Source organism: Rhinolophus sinicus, linkage group LG05 (assembly GCF_036562045.2).
Source record: "Rhinolophus sinicus isolate RSC01 linkage group LG05, ASM3656204v1, whole genome shotgun sequence".
In the NCBI taxonomy this organism is placed as follows: Eukaryota; Metazoa; Chordata; class Mammalia; order Chiroptera; family Rhinolophidae; genus Rhinolophus; species Rhinolophus sinicus.
The window spans coordinates 513159-538420 of record NC_133755.1 but is presented as its reverse complement, the minus strand read 5'-3'; the positions used below and the strand labels follow the sequence as shown (position 1 = coordinate 538420).

General features: G+C 51.2%; 1 protein-coding gene across 2 annotated transcripts in view; it reads right to left on the bottom strand.

The window, feature by feature from the left end:
* Positions 1 to 25262, bottom strand: part of SNTG2 (syntrophin gamma 2) — a 155052-nt gene that overhangs the window by 13585 nt on the left and 116205 nt on the right. For both annotated transcript variants that reach the window (XM_074331613.1, XM_074331614.1), the window contains exons 14-16: positions 21442 to 21642; positions 9843 to 9935; positions 4036 to 4146 (exon numbers count right to left, since the gene is read on the bottom strand). In XM_074331613.1, the coding sequence (XP_074187714.1) occupies positions 4036 to 4146; positions 9843 to 9935; positions 21442 to 21642 (405 nt within the window). The remainder of the gene's footprint in view (positions 1 to 4035; positions 4147 to 9842; positions 9936 to 21441; positions 21643 to 25262) is intronic.

Sequence of the window (25262 nt, the reverse complement as noted above, 5' to 3'; positions counted from 1 at the left end):
TGGGGGCGGGGTGGGATGAGTGTTTAGTGGGTGCCGGGGGTCAGTCTGGGAAGATGCTGAGTTCTGGAGATGGCGGTGGGGATGGTAACACAGCACCACAAACGTGCTTAGTGCCATCGAGCTTAAAACTAGTTAAAATGGACACACTTATGCCACACATATTTTACCAAAATTTTAAAAAATGAAAAAAGAAACACCAGGATGTCATCGCTGAGGGCAGCCTGCTGGACACACCTGTCACTCTATCAGACAGAAGCCGAGTGACGCTGGGCCTTGCCGTGAGCTCCCTGAGCCTCAGCTGCCCCCCTGTACAGCGTGACGAGCTCATTCTCCCACAGAGGAAGTGGCCTGACATCAGCCTGCATAAGAAAATGCCTTGCTCTTTCATTGAAAAACTGATAGGTACTATTATGACTGGTGTTTTTCTTATGTCAAAAGAGGCATATTTGTGTCTATTTCCTTTGCAACATCTTTGAGTTGAAATACTGTATTTTAATTATAAAACCAACATTATTTTGATGTCCAAAACATAAGGTCTAACAGAGATGGTCCCTTCAAAATAAAAATAAAAACCAGAAAAACAAAGTCATGAGAATGCGACTTGGCTGATGGGTGACGATAATGTAAGTGAAAGCCATGAAACAGACATGCCTTTCTCGGCCCCCCAGCGATGAGCTCACGGCCTTGTCTCTCTTACGAGGTGGAAGTTAAGGGAGGAGCAGCTGTCCAGGGGTCATTCACACGCACACCCACGGGGACCTGCCCCTCAGAGCACTTTGCAAACTGGTGTCTGAAGTGAGCCGACTGCCACGGCCGTAGGAGAGCCCCGAGCTGCCGGGGCACCCTGGCAGGAACGGAGCGTGCGACGCGGTTTCTCAGCGCTCTGTGAGCACCCAAGCGCATCTCTCACGTGTGCCCGGATGTCTGATCGCCACCCTGGGACATGCAGCCTGCTGCCCAGGGTCCAGGCTAGTTACAGTTTGTCTTAAAGCCCGAGAAGCTGAACATAGAGTAACTAGAGCTTCTCCTCAGCTTACACTGGCCTCGCGGACCGGCCGTTGTTTGAAAGCACCAACGTCTTTCCCACCCGTGAATGCACAGGCCCAGTGTCAGATGGGAGGATGGCGCAGGCCTTGCCCTCTGGCCACGTGGGTCCCACACCCCAGGCCGCCCTGAGAGCCACGGTCCAGACACCCCAGACGCCTGAGGCAGCCCCTGGCCATCTGTGCCAATGCGCAGAGAACCAGCGGCCATACTTAGGAGGCCCCCCCTGCAGAGGCCCTTTAAACAGACCGTCACGTCCACAGCGCTTCAGTCTCCGTGGAACGGGGCCCCGTGGCACACTCCGCGTGGAGTCTGTATCATCCGCCTAATTTACAGAAATGACATACAGCCAGCTAAGGAGGACAGCAGGGGAGTGAGTCACTCATTGTGTAAAGCTTGTCTTCGCTACCCTTTCTTAAATGAGAAACAGGGGAAAAAAAGAAAAGCAGATGGTTCATTTAAAAAATTCTGCAACCCCAAATCTCCAGCCATGGGAGCCACTGAGGGACCATCCCAAATCCCTGACGTGTACGTGATTTCTGTCAATCGTGGGTCCTAAGAAGAAACGTTCCACTCTGGTGCGCCAGGCGCCAGCGTCCTCCCAGGGTTCCAGGAGGGACGCTAGCTTTCTCATTACGACTAACTACTAATGCCGTACTGTGGGTATCAGCCCAGAAAGACGGGCAATAACTATTAAAAATTGTTCCATGGTGATGACTCATTTACCTGAAAAATCAAGCAACAGGAGCACAGCTGTCTCTGCAACTCCCGGTTAACTGACACATTGGGGCACACAAGGCTCGGGTGCCGCCCAAATCCCCACGCTGCTTACACCAAGTATGTGCAAAGCTCTGGTTCTTGCTCAGAATTCACACCCAAGGCTCTTGTTTAAGTCGAACGTCCACACCAAGAACTGTCATGGGGTCTGCACCCCCAGCTGGCATCCCCAACTTTCTTCGGTCTCATAAGCTGTAAAAATGCAGACATCAGCTTAAAGGGAGTTTGTTCGAGTGACCACTGCAAGTTGTGTGTGGCCTATTTGAGGCTCTTTCAGGTTTGTTTCCTGCTCTGTGGGTGACGTGGCAAATTATTTTCTCCTCATTTGTGTCCTCAGCTGCACAGACCCTGTGCAGGGCCTTGGCGGGGCCGAGCGACACGCCTACCTGTCCTATTCTATCTGTAGTTACCTACGACCTCCGCCTCTCTGCCCTCTGCCTCCCTAGCCCATGGCCTCACGGGGAGGCAGGGACACTGGGACCAGGTGAAGGGGCGCTGGGTTTGCTGGGAGATACTTTTGTGTCTCACATTCATTCCTGTGTGTAGTTATTGTACTTGCCACTTTTTTTTGTGTGTGCATTAAAGACCCCTGAAGACTGTTTGAGCTTCACCCCTATGGGTCCCATGTCCATCCTTGTCACTTCTACAACTTTCTAGGGTTCTGTCTCTTCCTTCAACTGAAAATGGAAACTGATGCCATCTAAACAGAATGCCATGAAGCCACTGAGCCTTCTGAAACAAACATACGGCCCGAGCAAATCCCACGTATCTCCAACTCTTGGGTTTACACAAGACACTACCTCTGCTCCTGTTAATAACTCAAAACCAGAAGGTGACGGAATGTTAAAAAAATAAATACCTTTAAATCTAAGGAAACAGGTGTCACCTGTCCAAAGGACAGCCACGTAAGCAGTTGGGTGTTGCCAAAGCATGTGCCCTGGGACAGCAGCTGCTCGGGCGGAAGCAACGAGGAACCGCAGCACATGCCTCAGGACGCCTGGTGAACCAGCTCACACAGCGTCGCACACACTCACACAGAACATACTGGGTTAAGAGGTTTGTGGACGTGAGCGTGGAGGACTCACGGCTCCCTGCCTCGGCCCTCCAGGGCAGTCGGCAAATAAATACACAAACCAGAGAAAGGACCAAGTGTCAGGGTTACCCCTGGGGCCATATCAGTGCAAATAAAACACTAAGCGCAAATAAAACATATCAGTGCAAATAATGTCACTAATGTAGTGACATTATTTCAAGTCTCCCCACCTCCATCTAGGATTCGCACTTTGCGGTGGCAAACGTCCCCTGGACTGTTCAGGGCAGCACGACTGGGCGTGGCCAGCTCTCTGTCACAGCCCAGTGTCCTGCGTCCACACCAGCACCGCCATCGGCTGCCCCCTTATACACCGCATGACCCAATAGCAGCGACAGTGTTTACACTCAGAGTCTTATTGTATCCATTCCCTGAATATAAGAATGTCAAGAAATTCTGTATAATTTCAATTGTACTGAAAAGTAGAGATGTAACATTAAGTAAACTCAGTCAAGTATTGTTAAAAGTTGATACTAAACATTCAGAAATAAAAATGTCATGTGTGACGTGTCCCTCTGATTAATTTCATCAGAAAAAAAATGCCTGCAAAGTGTTGAGTCTTTTTACAGACGATACGTCATGGGTCTCACACTTTTTTTTTTTCTTTTTCTTTAGTGTAGTGAATTTATCATTATTTTGTTTTTAGTTTGTATTAAAACTGGGTTGTTGACAAAACATTTATACATAGGACGTGGAATAAAACAGTACTTGTTAACAGCAAAGTGACAGCTCGTGCAATGAATGTGAGGTTACGTCTAACAACCTGTCAACCAGCAGTTTGTTCTTAACATGACAGACACTTTATCGTGTGTGTCATGCAGTCGGTAAAACTCTCCCTTTAAATTTCGACTTCGCATGTATTTTAAAATATTGATTTCCTGCTAATATTTACTAAGAAACACGTGTTTTCTCATGGAATCAAATGTTTTAAGTCATGATTTTAGGCGCAGAGTCCCCATGGGGGGCAGAGTGTGGGCCCTTTGGGCGTCCCCACTGCCTGGCTGTATGGAGAGTCTGCACTTTGGGACGGACCTTTTTCCATGTGCGATGGAAACGCTGACCTGCTGCCCAGTTACGTTTCACTTCACGTGGGGCGGGCTGGCAGGCAGAGCGAACCCACGTACCTTTGTCTCGATTTGTTTGGTGTCCAGGTTCTGAAATAACAGCCTGACTCGGCCTTTCCCGTCATCTGAAGACCCTTTAAGCTGAGAGAATTTATATCTCCATAGGACGTTCTGCAAAGGAATGGAATTCATTAGTGATTTAGAAACAAGAGCTCATTTACTTAATTAAATTTATTCATACCTTAAATAATCTATTTAAATACACACAGACATTTGTTTAATCATCTTATCTACATGGAGTGTGAGATAGCTTATCAGAATCACCACCGTCTGTTCTCCGCTCAGTGCGGGGCTGGACGTGCTCACACCCCCAGGGGTTTTTCTGCCCCTCCAGCCAAGCCCAGGTCACTGTGCCTGGAGCTGTGGGTCACAGCCCTTCCCTGTCTTCTCTCCAACCCCACCCATCCGCATCCACCCTCTCTGGTTTTCTCTTGAATTCTTCTGTACGTAGTCTAAAAGCATCGTAAGATCCTCGCTCCTTTTTCTGCATGTAAACTTTAAAAAATCCACTTCAAGTTCCAGTTCTTGCTACGGCCCGTGGGACACGGTCTGGAGAGCAGATATAATGAAAACCTTTCATCGTGCTGGACACACCCCCTCCACATTCCGATCACGCAGATTAGTTTCTCCAAGTTGAACAATGTAGATAATAATCCCGCTTAAAGTGCAAAGGTTACTTAATGTTTGCTAAGGTAACTTAGAGATGAAATCCACTATAAATTTCTGCTCTTCAACATGAAAGGGCTGCACCGGACAACCACTTAATGGCTGTGTTTCATAAAAGATGGTCTCTAATTGCACACACCTCATGGTAATAAATCTTTACCTTCCCAGAACATTCCCAATAAAGAACAGGAATTACTTTTTTTCACGAGTTAGAGGTTGGGTTTCTATTAAAGCATTTAGTTTGAAATAACGAACCTATTATTCTCTAAGAGTCCCCAAGGGCAAGCACGATGGGACACTGAGGAGCGCTTCAAGGGCATGTCTGTTCCCTCACCACCCACACCACCCACAATCTGTGACTGTGAACCTCACAGATGAACAGAGTCTGCATTTCAGGACAACGTGCCAAACACACACTCCTCCTAGATTCAGAGAAACCTGGACGTCTGTAGGTCTTGGGGAACAGCTACCCCGGCTCCTTCACTTTGGGGGTGCAGAAGCCAAGTCTGTGCCCGACTTGGCACGACCGTGGCCCCGACCAGGCACTGAGGCGCCTTCAGATTGGACCTGTGGCCTCCACACAGCGAGACCCTTTGGAATCACACTTCAGCTGTACGTCCCCGGCAGACGAGCCTCCACCCGCTGCAAACAGCCCAAAAAGCCGACAGCCCCACAGCCCAGAGGGCATTCCAACATCAGAGGACCAACGCCGGTCAGACAGATGGATGCCAGGCAAGCAGCCTCCCACTGGGGCCACGAGGCCACAGTCCTGGAGCGGCCTCCCTCCCTGGCCACTCCCACTTCACAGGGCGTCACCTCAGCCACAAGGGCCCAAATCACATCTGTTCTCAGAGTTATCCCTCTGGTTCCACACGAGGAACCTGCAACCACACGGTGGTGCCATCGCGAGAAGCCAGAGGGGTTGTGGGCACAGGGTCCTGCCAGAGTCCTCCCAAAACAGCCGTCTCATTAGCGGTCTCCCTCATCAGGATAAAATCCTGGATAACTACACAGTTGGCATTGTACACACGATCATAAACGGCTGTGAAAACGTTAAACAAAAGGGCCAACGTATTTATGCAAAAGCCCCGCTGACTGTTTAAGAATTTCAATGGCCTCACAGCTAAGCCCTTCAGGTGTGTCGCTGCTACTTTTTGGTTCATTATTTGCATGGAAACGGCCCTGAGTGTGGGCTGATTTGAGATGCCTCGTGAGACATGCACACCCACAGGTCACTCGCTGGGACGCGTGTACTCGTAGCCAACATTTGGGGACATGAGTCAATGCTCTCAGCCGCTTCTCCAGAGTACGTGCCCTGAGGTGGCAGGGACACGCTAAGTGACCCATTCGTACACGCTGCTGGGCTCGGGCACTGGACATGGCTCTGAGCTCGGTGCGTGAAGGCGGCAACGCAGAGGCTTCCAGGAACCACACTTCCTCTAGGTGGTTTTCAACTCACTAGTGCCGGGCTCGGTGAACTCGTTCTGAATTTTCTTTCAGGTACTTAAAACTGGTGGTTTTTGTAAAAAAACAAAAAAATTCGCTCTTTCTGTTAGGGATGACAACTCTGCACATTTTACCTAAAGGTGACTCTGGGTAACAGTTTAGTTTCAGGACTCTGAGCTCTTCTGCAAGATGTGGTTTGCCTGACTTTCTCCGTCAGACTGTGACCAACCGTCCACCACAGTCCAGAGATGCGTCTGCACAGCCACTCCCAGCACCAGCTCCGCTCTGGACCTCCCGTCGGCTACGCAAACAGGAGGGAATCCTGACTCCGAGGTCTCAGTCGTGGATGGCAAAGCGTTTCCCACGGTATGAGTGATTAAAGCAGCTTTATACTTAGGTGCGTTACAGGAAACATGCTGACGTTTATGTTTCGGTTTTATGATTACAGATTGTTGACTGTAATCACTGCTCACCTTCTTTGTAGCAACTCAGAATTCTCCACATCTTGGCAATGGAAGGAATCCCTGAATCCTTCATTGTGATAGCTCAACGAGCACCCCTGAGACTTCATAAAATAAAGACGAGGTGCCCTGGTGTGAGAACGGAGCCATTCGGCGTCCCCCATTTGGTGTGGCGAGACTTTCCTGCCTCTCCTCAGGCCAGACCCAAATCACCACCTGCTCCCCAACAAGAAAGTCAGCTCCTTTGCAGTTTTTCTCATCTTCTTGAAAAATGAGTCTGTTCTTCCACCTCAGTCTTACCTCAACCTCACAAGGTTATGAGGGGTCAAGCCTGCACGTGGTCACGAGGGTCCCACTCGGTGCCCTAAACACAGAATGATTATTTGAGCTTTGGGCACAGAGCACCCATATGGTCAGGAAACCTGGGGCAGGCGCGGACCTGGGGACAAGGCTTTGCAGGCAGCCCGGTGACAAGTGCGACCTGAAAGAGCTCCCTCTCGTTCTAAGTCTCAAATGACAGCTTCCATGCGCGCTGACCGGGACTCGTGGAGACACAGCCCCAGGCTCTCCCACCCGCCGCTCCACATCCAGTCTGGTGATGTCCACGCCCACTTCTGTCAATCACAGCGCAGACAGGACGTCACGTGGGTTACGGCTCAGGCGGAGGGTCAGGAAGCAGGAGGCAAACCCGCAGCTCTCAGCCCGCGCTTGGGCGGCTGCTGTCGGGGGTGCAGCCATTTCTAGCGTGAAGATGGCTGAGAGGCAGCTCACAGGCAGTTGTTTATTCTAAATGCATTTCTCAAACTGTCTAGAAAATTTTAAAATACTAGATAATGCTCTTCCCATTTACTTTGTAAGCACAGAAAAATTTCCCTGGGCAAACATATTCCGTGTCATTTCAGATCTTCTCAGCTCAGAACCTGTGTCAGTGCTGAAAAGGGCATTTTGATGGTGAACGGATTCAGGCTTGAAAGCAACTGCTCAGCTCTGCCCTGGCAGGGCCCAGAGTGGGGAACTGGGACATCTGACTGCAGAGGTGACATCCACACAGCCGTCCAGGGGGCATCTGGGCCGGTGTCCAAATCTAGTCGTTTTCCTTGCAAGCACTTGGTTAGCAAGCCTTGCTGCCACATCGTGGGTCTAGTTTTGACCCCGAAATCATACAGAAGTGGCCTAACAGGTGCCTGCTAATTGCCTTGTGAATATAAGCGAGGTAACTCCCAGTCGAAATATTTCTAGGCCAAGAAATGTACTTGGTTTTTCCACAAAGACCATAAAGGGCACACAGAGAAAACACCGTTTTCATAATTATTCAGAGTCATTTCGTATTCAGTAATTATTTTGTGCTTTTCATAATTATTTCAGATCACTCTAGAAGTAACTGAAAACCTATTTACACTGAACTTACAGATGAAGGTTTGTCAAATGAAGCAAAGTTGTATTTTATAGTTACACCTCGTTGCTATATGCTTCACAGTTAAGCTGGGAAAGCTTTCCTTTAGAAAATTAATTCAAATATTTTAAACTCAAAAAAAATTTTTTTAAGCATGATATGAAACTAGCCTGTGAAACAATTTTCTTTTTGTCACATTTTGTTTTCACTTTCAGTTACTGAGAGCAAAATAAATATGTGAGTGTTAGGCTACAACCTCTTGAAATAAAGTATCCACGTGAAAAATGCAAAGTTCACCTTCAGAGGAAAACAGATCAGGAGAAGGTCTTGGTGTGAACGTGAACTCAGATGAACAGAGACACTTAATTGGGAATCAGAAAACCTTGACTTAAACAGTGCGGACTTGACGTTGAGCAGGTGACAGACTACGGCGAGGTCAGATTGTCTCCCCCAGATGGCGGGGGTTCCGGGGGGCTGAGCACATCTGCAACACGCTCCTGGCCTGATCCCGCCCCGCCATGTCCTGCCGTGGTCCCCTTGCCCCCACAGGCCCCAGTCCCACTGAGAGGCTGACAGGCTCACTCCCACAGCCGAGGTCTCAGTCCACTGGTTGGCAGAGCCAGGTGTTCAGGCCATGACGGATAAAAACATGTTAATTACGAAGCTTAGTGACACAGGCCGGAAACCAGGACGGTTAACACATCCCAGCTCCACCCTAAGGGTTCCCAGCCCAGCCTGCACAGCAGCAGGAAACATAATACAGCTATTTCAAACAGTATCTGATTAATTCCAGGCTGGCAGGGAACTGCACGCACGTCTGGGTAGGCAATGGTTCCCCAGGGCCCTGGGCAGACCTGCTCGCCCATGACATACCGGAGAAGCAGGGATGGCAACACCCCCAAGAGACAGGTCATAGCAGCGGCAGGAGAAAGGAGTGGCTGGGTGACAGGCTTAAGAGCACTGCTGAGTGACCGCTCGGCCGTCCACTCCCCTGTCCACTCTCGGGGGCCCTGTGGGCCCGTGATGCCCTCAGTGTGGATCCCACCACGTGGGCAGGGATCTGTGGGGGACGGGGGTGTGGGAGAGGCTGTCCAGTGTCTGCCTGCTGCACGGGGTGGGGCAGAGCAGTGACCGAGGCTGTGGGATGAGAAGGACAGGCGTTCGGGCACCCCCATGCCCCCTGCAGTGGACGTCAGAGGACGGCACCCCACGGTAATGCCTGCTGCCCCACCATCCTGAAGAGCAGAGAGCGGGTTTCTAATAATATGACGTGAAGAAATACTGGCTTTGTGCTCACAAAACATTTTCTCAACACCTGTGTAGGCAGGTGGATGCCCAGGTCTTTGCGAGATGTTGCTGGGAGTGAGTCTGATACCCCGCTGCTCACACTAGGCAGTTAACGTTGGGTAAAACGGAAAGCAATCACAGCTTTGCATCCCTGGAATCAGCACTGCACAGAGTCTGCCAGGCACGGGTGCCATCCCCTCACCACATGTTCGGGCTCCCCTCAGGCGGCAGCTCGCTTTCTGTCCAGGGTTCTCTTCCGTGCTGTGGCCCCTGCCCTTGAGCAGGACCGGGCACCATTCTTGCTTCCCCCACACCCACGTGGGAACAGTGTTCCCAGCACCACCGGGCAGTTCGCTGCCAATACTGCCCGGCACTGGGCTTGTGGAAATTGTGGGTCCCTGAGCGACACGTCAGTGCAATCAACTGGGCAGGTGTGACTTACACACAACACACCTCAGAGTTGGTGACTCCTGCCAGACACTCGGGAGGCCCAGCTCTGCCAGGTGGCGTGAGCACCACGGGCAGGCACCTGGCTTCTGGTGTTGGCATCTCACCTTTGTCCTGCTGTCAAAGCAGGTGAATCCCAACGCAAAGTCCACCGTGAGACAGAGTGTTCGTCCTCGCCAGCTGCACACGTATGTTCTGGACTAGAGGGAAGAACAAATGAATTCTGGTTAAACGTTCTTTAACAACACTGTTAACATCCATCGGAGAACTCCAGCACCCTGCTCCCTGCTCAGAAACTACTTTTTACAGCCTTGACACACAAATGACATGAGTAAAATTGGAGGGCCCACGGCCACATGAAACCTGTGGGGACGTTTTTCCTTGAGCAGCACTTCCTTGTTTTTTGTCCCTGGCAAACCTTCCAACTGCAAAAGCTAGTCTCTGCAGACATCACCCTAAAAACAAATGAAGGAACAGCCAATGAATCTCCATTCAACATGCAGAAGACGCTGGGTCACTAACTTCCTACTTGCTTCCTCACTCCGAAGCGCCTGCTGTCATCCACACATTTCCCTGTGTCACAGGCTGCCTCAGGCCAGAGGCCAGGTTGCAGGACCGTTCCAGGAGAATCTACACCTGCCCTCTTGGGAAAACTCTGACGAGCAGTTTGACGGACAACAACCGATGGCAGAGAAACACTGGCAGCACCAAAATGCAAAGCTAAGACCGAGGACCCCTCTCAGGTGACAGGTGGCTGCAGTGGGTCCCATGTCCCACCCTCTGGGGACTGTTGGGTGGGGGTGGACCCTGCTGACACGTGACCTGGAACCAAACTGGGAGAAACACCTGTCTCTGGGGCACCACCGATGTTAGGTCCCGAGCGTGAAGGCACAGGGACTCCCTGCCTCCCTGCCCCGTCACACACACACACACACACATCCCTGGGCACACGTGGGCACACATCCAGCCAAGTCAGGCAAAAGCACAGCTTGTACATTTGCTCACACACAGGGACCTGGGACAGGAGGTCGCGAGCATTCTGCCTGCAGCTAAAACGCTTTAGTGTCTGTCAGCTACTTCTAACATCGCTGCCCCCTTCATGCTGGCGTCCACTGCCATTTTCATTCAGTCCACACCTCCCTGGTTCTCGGTAGGAGGGGTGATGTTCGAGTGGAATCTGGATATTTTTATATTAGGAGACCCTCCATCTTACTCATATCCTGTCTGCCTCTCTCTGACTCATCTTCTGCAGGGGCCAGGTGGCTGCCAGCTGAGGAAGGGTCCAGGCTGCCTCCGGCCTCTGTTGGTACAAGTGTCCCCATTACCGCTGGGCATGGCCCACAACCAGCACCAGGGACAATCCTGACTGCCCAGTGGGCTCATGACACCACCCATTCTCTTCACTGGTCAGCTCCTTGCAACTTTGTCTTTAAAAGCCCAGCACTGCCACCCACCTCAGGGTTTATGCTGAGGGATGCACCCCGATTTGCAAATCAGACCTGGAAAACCCTCTTGTAATTTCTCCAAAGGATCTTCTGGAATTTTTGTTAACAGCTCTTAGTGGTAACTTTTGATTCTACATTTCTGCTTGGGAATGGGTGCTGCCTCCCAATAGCCTGTCTCCTATTTACATTTTTATTATTTTAAATTACATGTTTGTTATAAAGTATCTCACACACACTTAAATGCTGAAATGGCCGTCTATTCTCCTTCTGATTGCATCTTCCCCCACACCCCCGGGGTCTACAGTCTGAGGTCAGACTGCCTGGCCGTCACTCGCTGCCTGGCTGTCACCTCACTGCCTGGTTGTCACCTCACCGCCTGGCTGTCACCTCGCCGCCTGGTTGTCACCTCGCTGCCTGGTTGTCACCTCACTGCCTGGCCGTCACTCGCTGCCTGGCCGTCACCTCACTGCCTGGTTGTCACCTCGCCGCCTGGCTGTCACCTCGCCGCCTGGTTGTTACCTCGCTGCCTGGTTGTCACCTCACTGCCTGGTTGTCACCTCACCGCCTGGCTGTCACCTCGCCGCCTGGTTGTCACCTCGCTGCCTGGTTGTCACCTCACTGCCTGGCCGTCACTCGCTGCCTGGTCGTCACCTCACTGCCTGGCCATCACCTCACTGCCTGGTTGTCACCTCACAGCCTGGCCGTCACTCGCCGCCGGGTCGTCACCTCACTTCCTGGTCACCTCGCCACCTGCTCCGCCTTCGTTTCTCATGTCTCTGAAGTCCACACAGACGGCAGGGACACTGCTCTGCCCCTCCGAGCCTGTGATGCATTCCTGCTGCTCCATTCCTCGTCGTATCTTCAAACTTGTTCACACTGGGTGTGTAGCAGTGTGAGTGGCACTCATTGTGCCGAGCTTACCTTTTCCTGGTGACTAAGAGGTGACGCACTGACTGTCCCTGACCTGCCACCTGAGAGCCAAGGTGCAGTGTTCCATCCATGGCTTCGTAGCTGGACCTGAGCCCAGCGGCCACAGCCCCCCTCACTTGTTCCGTGTGTCACATGGGCCACGGCGTTGGGTCCTAGCTTCCCCACCTGCCAGGCCGTGTTCCTTTGCTCTCTACGACCTTGACCTTCAGATGAGACCTCCTGGCACTCTCTGTAGGAGGCTCTGTGCAGTTTCTCACTGACCTTCCCAATCGAGAGAACTTCTCAGCCTGAATCTGGGCCCAGCAGACACTGCCTTCCATGGGTACAGGCCAGCACTCACGGTTCCCAGCTTCCCCAGGAACGAGAGATGGGGCAGCGGGGCAGCGACACTGTCCACTCAGGGCAGCACAGAGACGTGAGGATTGAGGGGCCGAGTCAGAGCGCTGCCCCCATCGCAGCGTCCCACATGCCGGACGGACCCCTTCTCTTTGCTCTGAAGAAATCAAATCATTTAAAACACTTTTCACAACATAAAGGTCTCAACAGTTTCCACAAGTTGGCAGAACAGTAACTCCCCACTTAGACGGAAGAGCACAAGGGACGGGCCGACGGGCCAGCTCGCGCGTGGGCAGCAGGTGGGACGCAGCTCAGATGCTCTCCCGTCCCGGACGTGTTCCCTCTCACCCGGGGGCTCCTGTGGCCTCATTACCCTCTGCTCCACGGACTCACTTGTCCAGGGGTCTCTGGGAAGAACCTCCGGCACAGCCACGGATATTTGCTGGGGAAGTGACGAATTCTCTGGAAGCCACTTCAGTGTATTTCTGAACAATAACGAGGTGTCTGATGCAAGTGAATTGTCAAGTAGCAGTCCCGGGCCCATTGTCAAAGGATTGCTCGACGGTGACAGCAGAGAATTCAACTCGCGACCTGGGAGAAGACGGCGGCCCAGGGCCAGGCACGTCTTCCCGGCCCCACCAGGCCAGTCCTGTGACTACCTGTGCTTACTGGCGACAGTGGGGGCTATCGTCAGGCCCTGGCAGTCCCGGCCTGGCTAAGAGACAGCGCTGTGTCCATTTGGAGGGGCAGCCTCCTGGGCTCCTCAGCGCTCGCTATTTTCAGAAGCCCCTTGTTCTGAAAGAGAGAAGAGACCGCTGGGAAAACCCTCATGCATATGATTCTTCCAGGGAGCGAGTGATGACAAAAGTAGAACAGATAGGGAATTTGTTGTGAAATGTTCTTCTGCGTAAACGAGGGTTTCCTAGAATCTAACAAACCTGCAGCAAATGTTAGTAAGTTTGACTTGTGAGACTTACAAACAAAATAGTGTTTTGATCACAAACACAGATGTCTGTCTCCGAGGCAAAGCACAAGCACCACTCTTGGAAACGGGGGATTTCCTTGACAGTGCCTCTCATTTTCCACTCGTTCTGTAAAAATACATTTTAAGTGGAATTTTAAAAGATAAGCCAATTTAGTCTTGTCTGGCTCAAGAATATATGACATTCTTCACTGGGGGGTCTGTCCATAAACTGAAAGAAACTGGTTTTGAGTTTTATGCCAAAAGGAAACAGGTCATTTTGTAAGCGTTTCTGAGGTGCCTGGCCTGTGTATGTGGGACAGGGCTGCTGCCACCCCCGAGCTTGTGCTGCAGGAGGCTATTTGAGCTTCTGATTCTCAGACACGGTTTCAGGCCAAATCAGCTGTTCCCTTCCTACCGTCATCCGTTAGAATCAGGCTTGGAATGAGGAAACTAAAATGTGGACAATTAATAAAAGCTCATTTGGCTGAGCTCTACCATGATAGGAATGTTAATTGAAGAACTGGATTCAACCCCGAAATAAATTCAGGAGCAGAAATGGAAACATTACAAGCTGTGCTCAGTTCCCTTTTAATTAAATTAAGCCATAATGGGTTTTAGAGGAATGGAGTGCCATCCGTACTTGTCTCTTTCCCAGAAATGTTCAGAAGACCTCATTTGTAGCAAGGAAACAGTGGGCAGCACTCCTCACGATGACACGTGTGTCAGAGGGTCACTCTGGAGACTTCCAAATAGTGAGTGTGGAGGTTGGTCAATACAGAGTTTGAAAGCAGAATTTCCACCAGGAGATGGCAGCCTGGTCCAGCCAGGTTCTCTCATCGGCAGCCCTCCTCCTGCATCCAAGCAGCTGAAGAAGACACGACACACTAGCTCTTCACCAAACAGTCCGCAGCAAATAGTGACGACCCCGAGGGCCACCTGACTCACTGGATATATCTGCTCTTGCTCGCAGCACACACACTCCGGACCGTCGAGGTGGACAGTCTGTCGGGGCCGCAGGCAGCGCTGGGGCCGGGCGGCAGGGCTGCACTGGGGTCACTCTGCACGGCCGCTTTGGTGGGCCGCAGGAGCACAGGACGCATTGCCTGTGCCACTCGCAGGCTAGTGTACAGTCTGGGTGTTGACAGAGAGCCAAGGGCAGTCGCTCTCCACGTTGTCCCCGCCCAGACTTGGCAGGGACGCAGTCCCCAGATCTGAGGGTCTCAGTGGCTCTGGCCGACCCCCCCAGCCTGACACAGGAACATGCTGGAAGACCCTGGATTCTGGGCACAGCGGGGAAGGGGCACATCTGCCCTCCTCCTGGAAGGGGCCGGGGCGGGAGCTGGGGCACCTTTGCAAAGCCTGGGCATCGGCCTCCTTCTGTGCAGCAGCTTCGGATGCTCCTTTTAGCTTAGCTGCCGACCTCCTGGGGCCACTTCCGTCTTCACATCTGTGTGTTGTGCCTCTTGGTCCTATTTTGAACTTAATTGGAAAATATGTGCAAGTTCATTGTAGCAAAGAGCACCCACGTGAGTAAAGGGATCTCGAGCTACATTAATAAGCAAACATACTGATAACACCAGGAAATGCTGCTGCTCTATTCTGATTTTGGCAACTCTATCACTGATGGAAAAAAGCCGCTCATGAGGCAAAGATTAAGATACACGGATGGAAGATATTCTAGAGAGTGACGTGCTGCGAAGGGAAGAATTAGGATGCGCTCTGTGTGAGGAGGTTTTGCCCAGCTCGCAGCCTCGCATCCTGAATATATGGGGTGTGTTTTGACTTCAAAAGCATGCACTGGCATTTTCTTAGCTCAACAGTTTCCCACTGAGAGTTAGATGAGTTGATGAACAATAAATGAAAGATAAATTCCATAGGAAGATGCTATCTTCATCTGAAAGGATTACAAGCAATGATATATGTAGTAATGACATCGTCACACTAGCAACAAATAACAGTGTGCTTGTTACATTTGCACACACCTCAGAGGTGCCTTGAAATTATTTCCTTATAGGTATGTATTTATGTCACTGAAAAAGAGAATTACATGCTCATTTCTGGTGTCTGGACAAAGGACTATGGGAAAGTCACCATTTATTGCCGTCATATAAAATCCAATAAACAAATAGGGTATATATTTTAAAATATATCTTATTAATATTTATTGTATTTTTGATAATCTAGGAACAAGCAGTGGTAAGCAGGCCATAGGCCAGCAGTTCATATGTCAGTCAGATGTTTAGAGTTTGGAAAATGTTCTCCTATAGATATAATGTTAGAAATGGCTGAGCCCTAACAGCTTGGGATAGACTATTGATGGCATGTGGAATCAGCCTTACACGGGCACCCGTGTGCACACACACGCAATGGTGATCAGCAGGGGTGCCGACACGTAACATGACCACAGCGTCACCAGATGAGAGGCTGTGCTTAGGTGGCTTTATCTTTGTATTCAGATGAGAACGCGGGGGCTCAGATCGTATGCACATTCCCCAAGGTCCTGGCTGGTCTGGGGCTTCTGACTTTAACCTGAAATTCATGTTTTTCCCACTAGAGGATGCAGACTCCTGGACCTGAGATCATGCTTTATGACTGTTGCTGCTATTATTAATTATTATTATTATTATTCAAAAACAAGCATTCTGCTCCAAAGGAAAATGTATTTCATTGTAAGATACATTTTCATAACCTTTTACAAATTTGGGAAAATTTGTAAAATTTAGGAAAAGGGTTGAAAGGCAATTAAAAAAAGGACTTCCTTTCAAACGCACAGAGGTGGGGAGGACACCAGACCCAGGTCCCCTCCCGGTAAGGCTTCTGTGGGGCGCCCCACATGGCACCTCCTTGTTGCTCTGGGCTCCTGCACCCTCACTACGCTTGCTGCCTGGTCACTGACACACTTGTGTGGTTTTCCAGATGCGTCGGGTCAAGTCTCCTCTGAGATATTTGAGGCCAAGAGCAATATGACCCCTTCTAGAACAATCTATGGCACCTGGTGGGACGCTGCCTAGAGCAGGACAGTAGGAGCCCAACGTGCACACGTCTGGTGTGGAGCTGACCCTCGGCTCCGGGAGGCTGGGCCGCACGTCCCGGCAGCCAGGGGGCTTCGTGTTTGCCTGACAAGCCCTCGGGAGTGGAGAGTGAATGTGGTCCCCACGGGCCAAGAGGAATCACCAGGGACTGAGTGGTCCTCAGAAAGAAACGCTAAAATCTCATCACGATCCCTGTGAGTTTCTTTTGCTTTTATCCAGGTGGCTCCGTCAGTCATCCCTGGTTCTCCTTCCTCTGGATGAGCTGCCTGTGGACCCTTCATCGGCCCCTAGCCGTCCTCGCGAGGGGCTGCATGGCCCTTTACAACATATTCTAAACAACTGCGAGACCCAGCACTTGGTCATTCACTCAACTCCTCATGGGATTCCTGAGACGAGCACTGCATTGGTTTTCTCTTTTTATCTCCTCCCCTCGCCCCATTTTATCCACTAATTCATCCTATAAAACGTCACTCTGTGCTGAGCCAGCGATCCTGGCAGCCGGCAGGCGAACAGACATCTGAAATTGGCCGAAAGCCTGGCTGTGACATCCTCTGACTGGCCTGGGAAGGTCACCTGGCTGCTGTACCGGCTTGTCTCGCCTGCTCAGGGGTCCCGCAGGGAAACCTGAATGAGAGGTGGGTACCCAAAGAGGGCGCTCAGGCATGTGCAGCTCCTGTCACTGTGCTGTGTGTGATTATCCTGCACGGTGTGTGTGTGTGTGTGTGTGTGCACACGTGTGTGCGCATGTGTGTGCATGTCTGTGTGTGCATGTCTGTGTGTGCACATCTGTGTGTGCACATGTGTGCACATCTGTGTGCATGCCTGTGGATAGGTATGCGTGGGTGCCTGCAGAGGATAAATAAAGGCCTAAACTTTAGTCTGTATTGCAAATGCATGTCTGTGAATAATGACACCCTGACTGGGCAAATCAGGACAATGTTTAGAATACTTAAAACTGGAATGGACTTGCTACATATTTTGGTCTTCAAGTCAGGTTTACATTCCTGATTAGGGCCCAACCGCAATCAGTATTTTAACACAATAATTTTCCTCCCGGTTCCTGTTCTTCCTGAAACTGCTCGTTTTTGTCCCTCAAGAGCTGTACCAGCAACTGTAGAGCAGCTTCTGTTCATGAGAAGTGAGCCCGAGCATCTACTCACCTCATTTACGCCGGGACACACCTGCTCGCCTGTGCACATACAGAGGGACCTCAGTGAGATGTGAGCCCCAGACGACGACGGCACCGTCTCATCCCACAGAAAATACAATGAGCAGGGACAGGCCCCCAACACGTCCTGGTCCCGACCCCAGAACCTGGGACTATGTTTTCTCACGTGGCAAAGGGGACGCCGCCCATGTGATGAAGTTCAGGACCTTGACCCGGGGTCGTGGGGACCCTGGGTAGATGACCCAGGGCCACTCTAATCAAATTACGTGAGCCCTGCAGAGCTGGATGTTCCCTGCTCGGTCAGAGACATGATTATGGACAGAGGGTACCAGGGAGGTGGTGCTGCCGGCCGTGGGGCTGCCGAGCGAGGCAGGTGATGGTCCCCAGAGCGGGATTCAGGTGCACCCAGCGCCCCCAGGAAGGGGTGGCTTTGCCAGCCTGAGTTTAGCCCTGAGAGACCCATGTCGGATGCTGACCTGCAGGTCAGTGAGACAGTAACCGTCTGCGGTGCTGTCCCGGCTGGAACACAGGGAGCGAGGCAGGGCCCCCAGGTGTGTGTCTCCTGATCGCATGCTTCCGGCACGACATTTGCTGTGACTTCCAGCAAATTCACTGGTTAGCTGAAAGTCAACTGATTTCTTAGGTCAGTCCCTGAACAACCACTTTTTCATTTTAATTCCTACTTTACAGGAGCTCATGGCACTGGGTGGCTGTGGCTGCAGCTCGAGTGACCCTTGTGTGAGCGCAGGGCAGGCGTCCTTGACGTTCACAAGCCCTCGTCACTCTGCCCGAGACAGGGAGCCCTAACTGCTTAGCTCACGCACTCAGTGTCCCAGGGCCAGCAGGCACTCATCAGCTCAGCAGTGACACTTGGCTTGGAGACGAGCACGACTGAGCAAGAAACTCCCCACAGATGTGAGAGGTACAGGCCACGCACGTCCCCGCCAGCCTGGGTGGCGTCTGCTCATCCGCAAACATCAGGGGTATAAAGTTACTTGTGAGCATCTGAGTCTGAATACACACAGTGAGAACCATCGGACTTGGCGGAGCTTATATAACACGGCAACAAACCCAGTAGAAACAAAACGCTAATATCAGAAAAGTAAGTACCAGTTAGATCTTTCTTTTAGAAAGTCTGTAACAATGTATCAAAAAACTTGAATTGTGAGGTCATTTGTGAATTTATCGAATTCATAATTTCCTTCAATGGCTAAGAGTAGACTATGGAGAGTATTCAAGCACAGGAATAACAATTTAAAGGAAAAGCTCAATTTTAACATGACTTCAAATGAGGCTCTGAGAGGGGGATGTGTCCCACGTGACAGCTCTGAGAGCTTCTCCTAAGGAGGGGTCCAAAGATGCACCAAGAGGAATGAGAGGGTCCCAGCAGAGGCTACTCACCTCCTAGGCCATTTGTGGAAATGCTGTGCATTTGAGGAAACAGAACATTTAAAGGGTGATCAACACAAGCCACACGATTACATTGATGGTTTTAACTTAAAATAAAGCTGCTGCAAAACCACATCTTGAAACGACGAGGTAAATTAGAATTGTACAGCTTCCTAAATATGTTGAAAACTATATAAAACATAACTGTGTAATTGAACTGGTGCTTCTGGTAACAACCAATAACTATCATTTTATGACCTCATAGATCTATTCTAATGTAAGTGCTATCTAATATTTCACTTGACTATCTGTTAGGCCATCTTGGTTGACTTTAAGGAGAAAACATATTTATAGTATTCTACATGGTGCTACCAATAATGTTAGTGTTTTCTTTCTTTTTTTTTTAAATATCTCAAGCATCAGATTTTTAAAAAATTAATCTGGAAAGTTAACTTAAACATTTATGGAAATTATGTTTTTATGTTTTGCATATTTCAATGTCAAATGCTTTATACACTTCAATTAATAAAATTTCATAACACCTTTCAAAGAGATAAAATAGTGATCATGTTCGAAACAAGTAAACTAATAATTATAAAGGTTAAGTGACTTATTCAAGGTTATCTTCTTCACCTTACACAAGCTCAAGGCGGCAAATCTCTCTCTCTCTCTCTCTCTCTCTCTCTCTCTCTCTCTCTCTCTCTCACACACACACACACACACACACACACACACACACTTTTTCTGGCTATGGTTCAGTTATAATTCCCGGCTCTGTGATTTTACATTATCTGTGATGCTCAGAACTAAGCACCTCTGGAAACCCGCGGCCCTGCTGCCGGCACAGTGAGAAGGAACATTCTGGACTCACTCATGGGCCTGACAGTTGCTCTCAGAGAAAGCACCTTCCTGGATCACCTGAAAACGTCTAAAGAAGTCCACGGCAGGTGGACGGTGGCCCCCAGGGACCGCCTGAGAGAACACCAATGGCCTGGGGGACGAGGAGGGTCTGACGCCTCAGGACGCCCCTACAGCCCCCCAGGAACTAACTCTTATGCGTCCTCTCCACGTGGGTTTTGTTTGCTCTTGTTTTCGACAAAACCCTAACAAGGGCTGTATTTGTTTTGCTGGCCACGGTAGGTGTTCTAGAAATCGCCATGTGACCCGGAAAAGAAGGTGGTGCTCAGAGGAAGGATGCAGTGAGGGAGGGAAAGACTAGGAAACCTAAAACAGAAGTTCAGGCAGGTGTTTTGGGGACCTTTCTCGGACCTCACTGCACGTCATGGTGCCCGAGTGTGGTGACAGGAAGGAAACGGCTGGTCACTGTCCTGAGCTACAAAACCATGAGGTACCTGGGGCGCTCGGGCTAAGCAAGCGAGCTGCGCCCGGCGTTCTGAAACCCACCCCCCGAAAGCCCCAGACTTGGCTGCAACGAACAGAGGTAGCTCCTGGTAAATCTCAAGATTTGCTGACGGATGGATGACACTTGATAAGTGAAATCATCAGAGAGCAAAGAATGTCATCTGTGAAGCAAATCCATGTCACTGAGTGTCACAGAGAACGTTTCTAATCAGAAAACCAGAGGCTTCGTTTTCACCCCCTTTCCATTCAGACTGCCCTCAAAATGGGACTGTTCAGCCAGGCCCGAGCTTGGCCAGGGCGGCGCCTGCCTCCTGTTCCCCCATCGCAGTCTAGACAGCACGAAACACTCACTCTGAGCCACGTCCTTGCCCCTTCCTGTCCTGCATCGTGTGCAAAGGCTTCACTCTCCCCACCCCCCAGACCAGACAGCACGTGGCTCATAGGCTGGGGACCGCACCTGCCAGGCACCTGGGCACTCCCGCACAGGCCACATGCATTAATGTGAGACTTCGAAGCTTTTAGAAAACAATGCAGGACAGACCCTTCCAGAACTAGAGGGGAATGGTGAGTTGTCAGACCCGACACCAAGGACACGCCCACTTCCAGGTCAATTACAACAAACGAGCCAATAAGAACATGGTCAGTGGTGATCCCTCTGAGGACCTAACACACGGACTCTCATGCCGTCATAATTAGATGACACGCCAGGGCTTCCGTCCCACTGCATCCCGTTTACTCCGCTGTCTGAAATCAGGTTTTAAAGGCACAGGACTATTTCTTGCTTTCTCCCTCCCCGCCCCAATTACCAGTCTGCGAGAAGCCAGTCAGTGCATCAGTGAGTCCGTCCATGGAGAGCGCAGTCGCCTGTTGCCTACTCCCCACCTGAAGTGTGAACACGTGTCAAGGGAGACGCACAGAGCCCCCCCCCTGGGGGTGACTCATGGAGGAGAGAGCATCTCACATGGTGCCTCCCACAGAAACACTCAACTTTTAGAGTCGCGTCTTCTCAGACGGTGTCACACGCACTCCGATGTCGCTTGTCACCCAGTACCTTTCCTCTGAGGACACTGAGCCACTTACCCCCGTTCTCTGAACCTCCATGAAGGTCGCTCTTTGGAAGCGTGCTTCCCACTCAGCCAGCTCACTGCCGAGCTCCACGCTGAAGGAGTGACTTCCGCCATGGCCGACCTGGACACTGAAGCAGTGTGGTCCCTGATCCCCAAAGTCCAGGTCCCGGAACCCCAGGTTTGCGCGTGAGCAGCAGGCATCCGGGAGCTGGGGCTGGAAGACAGGGCAGGGCTGAGGTGAGCTGGGCCGGAGCTCTCCCCACACTGTGCCCAGGGCTCCCGTGGGAGGGGACGGGACATGGTGCTGTGTGGTGAGCCCAAGTATCGGCAAGGACATTATGTCTACCTCTGACGTATCTGTGAGCACTTGCACTTCAAATACTGCTGACCACAAGTTCATTTTCTCTGGTAAGTTTGGAGCTGGAAGTCATGACAATTTAACATAAACCCAGCAAACCCCAAAAGCGGCCAGGGCACCGTAGCAAGTGTGTCACTGCTGACTGGCCCTGCAGAGCTGCCAAGCTCCTCTCCTATGGTCACTGTCCCCAATAGCAGGACTTCATGCTCGAATCCGTCTCCCTCTAGATTCACATCCGTCACCCCTCCGTCTACAGACACACTGACCAGCCCACAGCAGGAGGCGCTGCCGTGGACGACGGGCCAGGCTGCCAGTGGCCCAAGGAAGGGTGCCTGCACCATGGCCCGTGTGTCGCCGCAGTGAGGAGGCTGTCTGCAGGCGGGGCTTCGCATCCTAACTCAGACACTTCCATTCTCGCCGGACACCCCATTCACACCTGTGTCCCAGTCAGCTCGCCAGGGCTGCAGCAGCTCTGCAGCAGACAAATGGCTTCTTATGCTTTCTGGGTATAGACTTTAGGTAAAGAGATCGAGGGTGCACAGAAGGTGGGCCCCAGGGCTCCGCGGGGGGCTGGGGACAGTCTGTAGGATCCCACTTCATGTGTGTCCCCACTCAGGTCACTCAGCCAGCTGCCTGTGTACTCTGTCCCTCATTTAGACACCTGCTGCCTTGTGTTTTGTGCATGTGTGCACGTGTGTGCATGAGGCATGTGTATGTGTCTGTGTGCATGTGTGCATGTGGCATGTGTGCATATGTGCTAGGTGTGTACGTGTGCACGTGGCGTGTGTGCACGTGTGTGCAGGTGGTGTGTGTATGTGCATAGACAGGTGATGTGTGTCCACATAGGCATGTGTGTGTGCATGTGTGGTGCCTATGTTCCTGGTACCCACTGAACCTGGGACAGAGGCTGCACCTCAATTTTGGAGGGAGCCCCAGGGTCTTCACCGCAGACGGGGAGACACAAAACCACCCCATTCACAGGACTGCGTATCACAAACCGGGACCAGCAGGCATTAGTGACCGGCCTGATCCACTGGACTTAAGTGTCAAGATCAACCCCGGAGAGGGCGTCTTGGTAGTGCTCACGTCACGTCACGGAGACGCACTTCCTTTCTGGTCAGGGCGCTGTGCGCTCTCACAGGAGATGAGCCAGTTTGGAGCGAGGCAGACAGACTGCAGACTCTCCTTTGCCAGTTACTAGCTGATGACCCTGAACCACTTAGGTTTGGAGCTACAAACTGGGGTCGTAAGAAAGAGTCTGCCTCAGGCTTTAAGTGACAGCACAGGTAAAACCTGTGTCGACCAGTCGTTAGCTCCGACTCTACTTACATAAAACACTGGGTCTCTGAGGCACAGCCCTGGTGCAGACTGAGACGTGGTGTCTGACCTTCAGCTAAGCGCTTCCCAGACGGTCAGCGGTCATTCCCTGCAGCTACATTTCCAGCTGCCCCACGGCCCTCACCACATCCAGAACACACAAACCAGCTCAGGGTCTCCTCTGAAAACAAAAGGACTGTCTTTTAAATTACCTCGATTTTTTCCTGCTTCTATTTATTTATTTATTTTGGAACAATTATAGTAACAGTGCAGGAAATACAAAAGAGAGAGAATTCTATTAATACGATCACTACCTTTTTGTCATCTGATTGGGTTTTTTATCTCCTTTCCATGCAATGTCTCTGCACACGTAATTTAACGAATTTGTAATGTAATTAATGGAGTACTTAAACAAGATCATATTAGATTTCTAAACATTTCTCAGCGGTCTTTTGACGATCCTTGAAATGTCCACTGGCTTATGGAAAATCATTAACATCTGACTCTTGTGATTGCAGAGTCAGCTCTGGGCAGTGAGCTCTTTCATGAGCAGTGACAGCGGTGACATTTTCCTGACTTCCTGAACTGGCAAGTCAGTGAGCTGAGCTCTAAATTCAGGAACAAAAGGGAGGGATTCAAAGTAGCTTTTGAACAACCTGAGAAATTCCATGAAACGCTGAAGGATTTCATAGACCATGTTCTTTTCCAGAATGCAAACCGTGCAGCCTCACAGAGAACCATGGGTGACAAATGCTACATAAGTCACTCACGTGTGGCTCCTTCCCCACTCACCCTGCAGCTCCGTTTTAAAACAGTAACGCAGTCTCTGCAGATTGCAATGTGTCAACACGACCTAAAGGCTGGAGTGACTGATCACAGAGTTAAGTAAAGGGGACGATGTGCAGAAAGGACCCATGAGTGCCCAGTGACCAACCTGCCTTCCGTTCCCTCGGCCTGACTGCTGTCCGCCCAGGCCCACCCGAGACTCCGCCCAGGCCCACCCGAGACTCCGCCCAGGCCCACCCGAGACCCCGCCTTTGAGCCTGTGCAGCACAACCCATTATTGTGAAGCCTTTCTCTGCCCCTTTGAGATGCAAATCTTTTAAAAGCCACTTGCCAGTTCTGCCTCCCAGGGCTGTCTATCCCCAGGACCCAGGGACCATCCCTTTGGAACATAAAAGTCAAGAAATAGCCCCCACCCCAGGCCAGGGCCCTATCTTCATGAGGTGATTCCAAGTCACAAAACTGTATCCTACCACGAAGAGTCAAGAAAATTTAGTTTCCTTCACGTTGGGCCTGTTAGCACACACGGGGGGCCCAGGACCTCAGGGCACCCAGCTTTCAGGGACCCTGCCTCTGGCTCCGTGGAATCGAGCCCCCCGTCCCCCCACCCCTCACCCCCATGCAGAGGTCTGGAAGTCTTCCGTGTCTGTCTCAGTCTGATGGGTGCACTTGTGGCCGTGGCAGGATCAGAGGAAACTTTAGGACTTTCCCTCGTTTCCTGCTTATTCACACAGCACCAGATGGGGCTGGACAGCTTGTCACAAAACTCCTGGTGGACACTGTGGGGGCTCCTGGGTGCCAGTGTCTGGCGAGTGAACCAGAACGAGACCTGGCCGACCTTGCAGCCAGGTAAACCTCCAGGGGACGGCCTGGCAATCTCTGTCCACTTTGTGCTTCGTGGACACACCGAGGGCCAGTCCTCAGGTGGGGAGACGAGCAGGGACGGCTTAGCAAAGCGCCGGAGGGACTCGGGGAACACAGACATTGTCACCACGTCCTCTGCCAAACACAGGAGCAAATTTAATTTTCCTGAAAGTTTCAAATGGAATGTCCTTATGTGGAGAGGAAACAGCCACTGCTTCTGTGCAGGGGTGTTCCTGACGGTTGAATTACATGCCCTGGGCCTGTCTGTAATGTAAGTCACGGTGGTGATCCGGCTGATGGGTGCATTTTCTCATCTGTTTCACGGTGCAGCAGGAGACGCAGACACCACACCGGACGACAGGTCTGGGCCCCAGTCACCGCGGGCCAGAGAAATCCCACGGGCAGCCTGACACCCCTGGGGAGACAGAGGTCCTCTGATATCTGACAAGTGACGATCCATTGCTCAGCAGAGTCCACTTGGTGACAATGACTTGTTTTCACTTCTTTCCCAC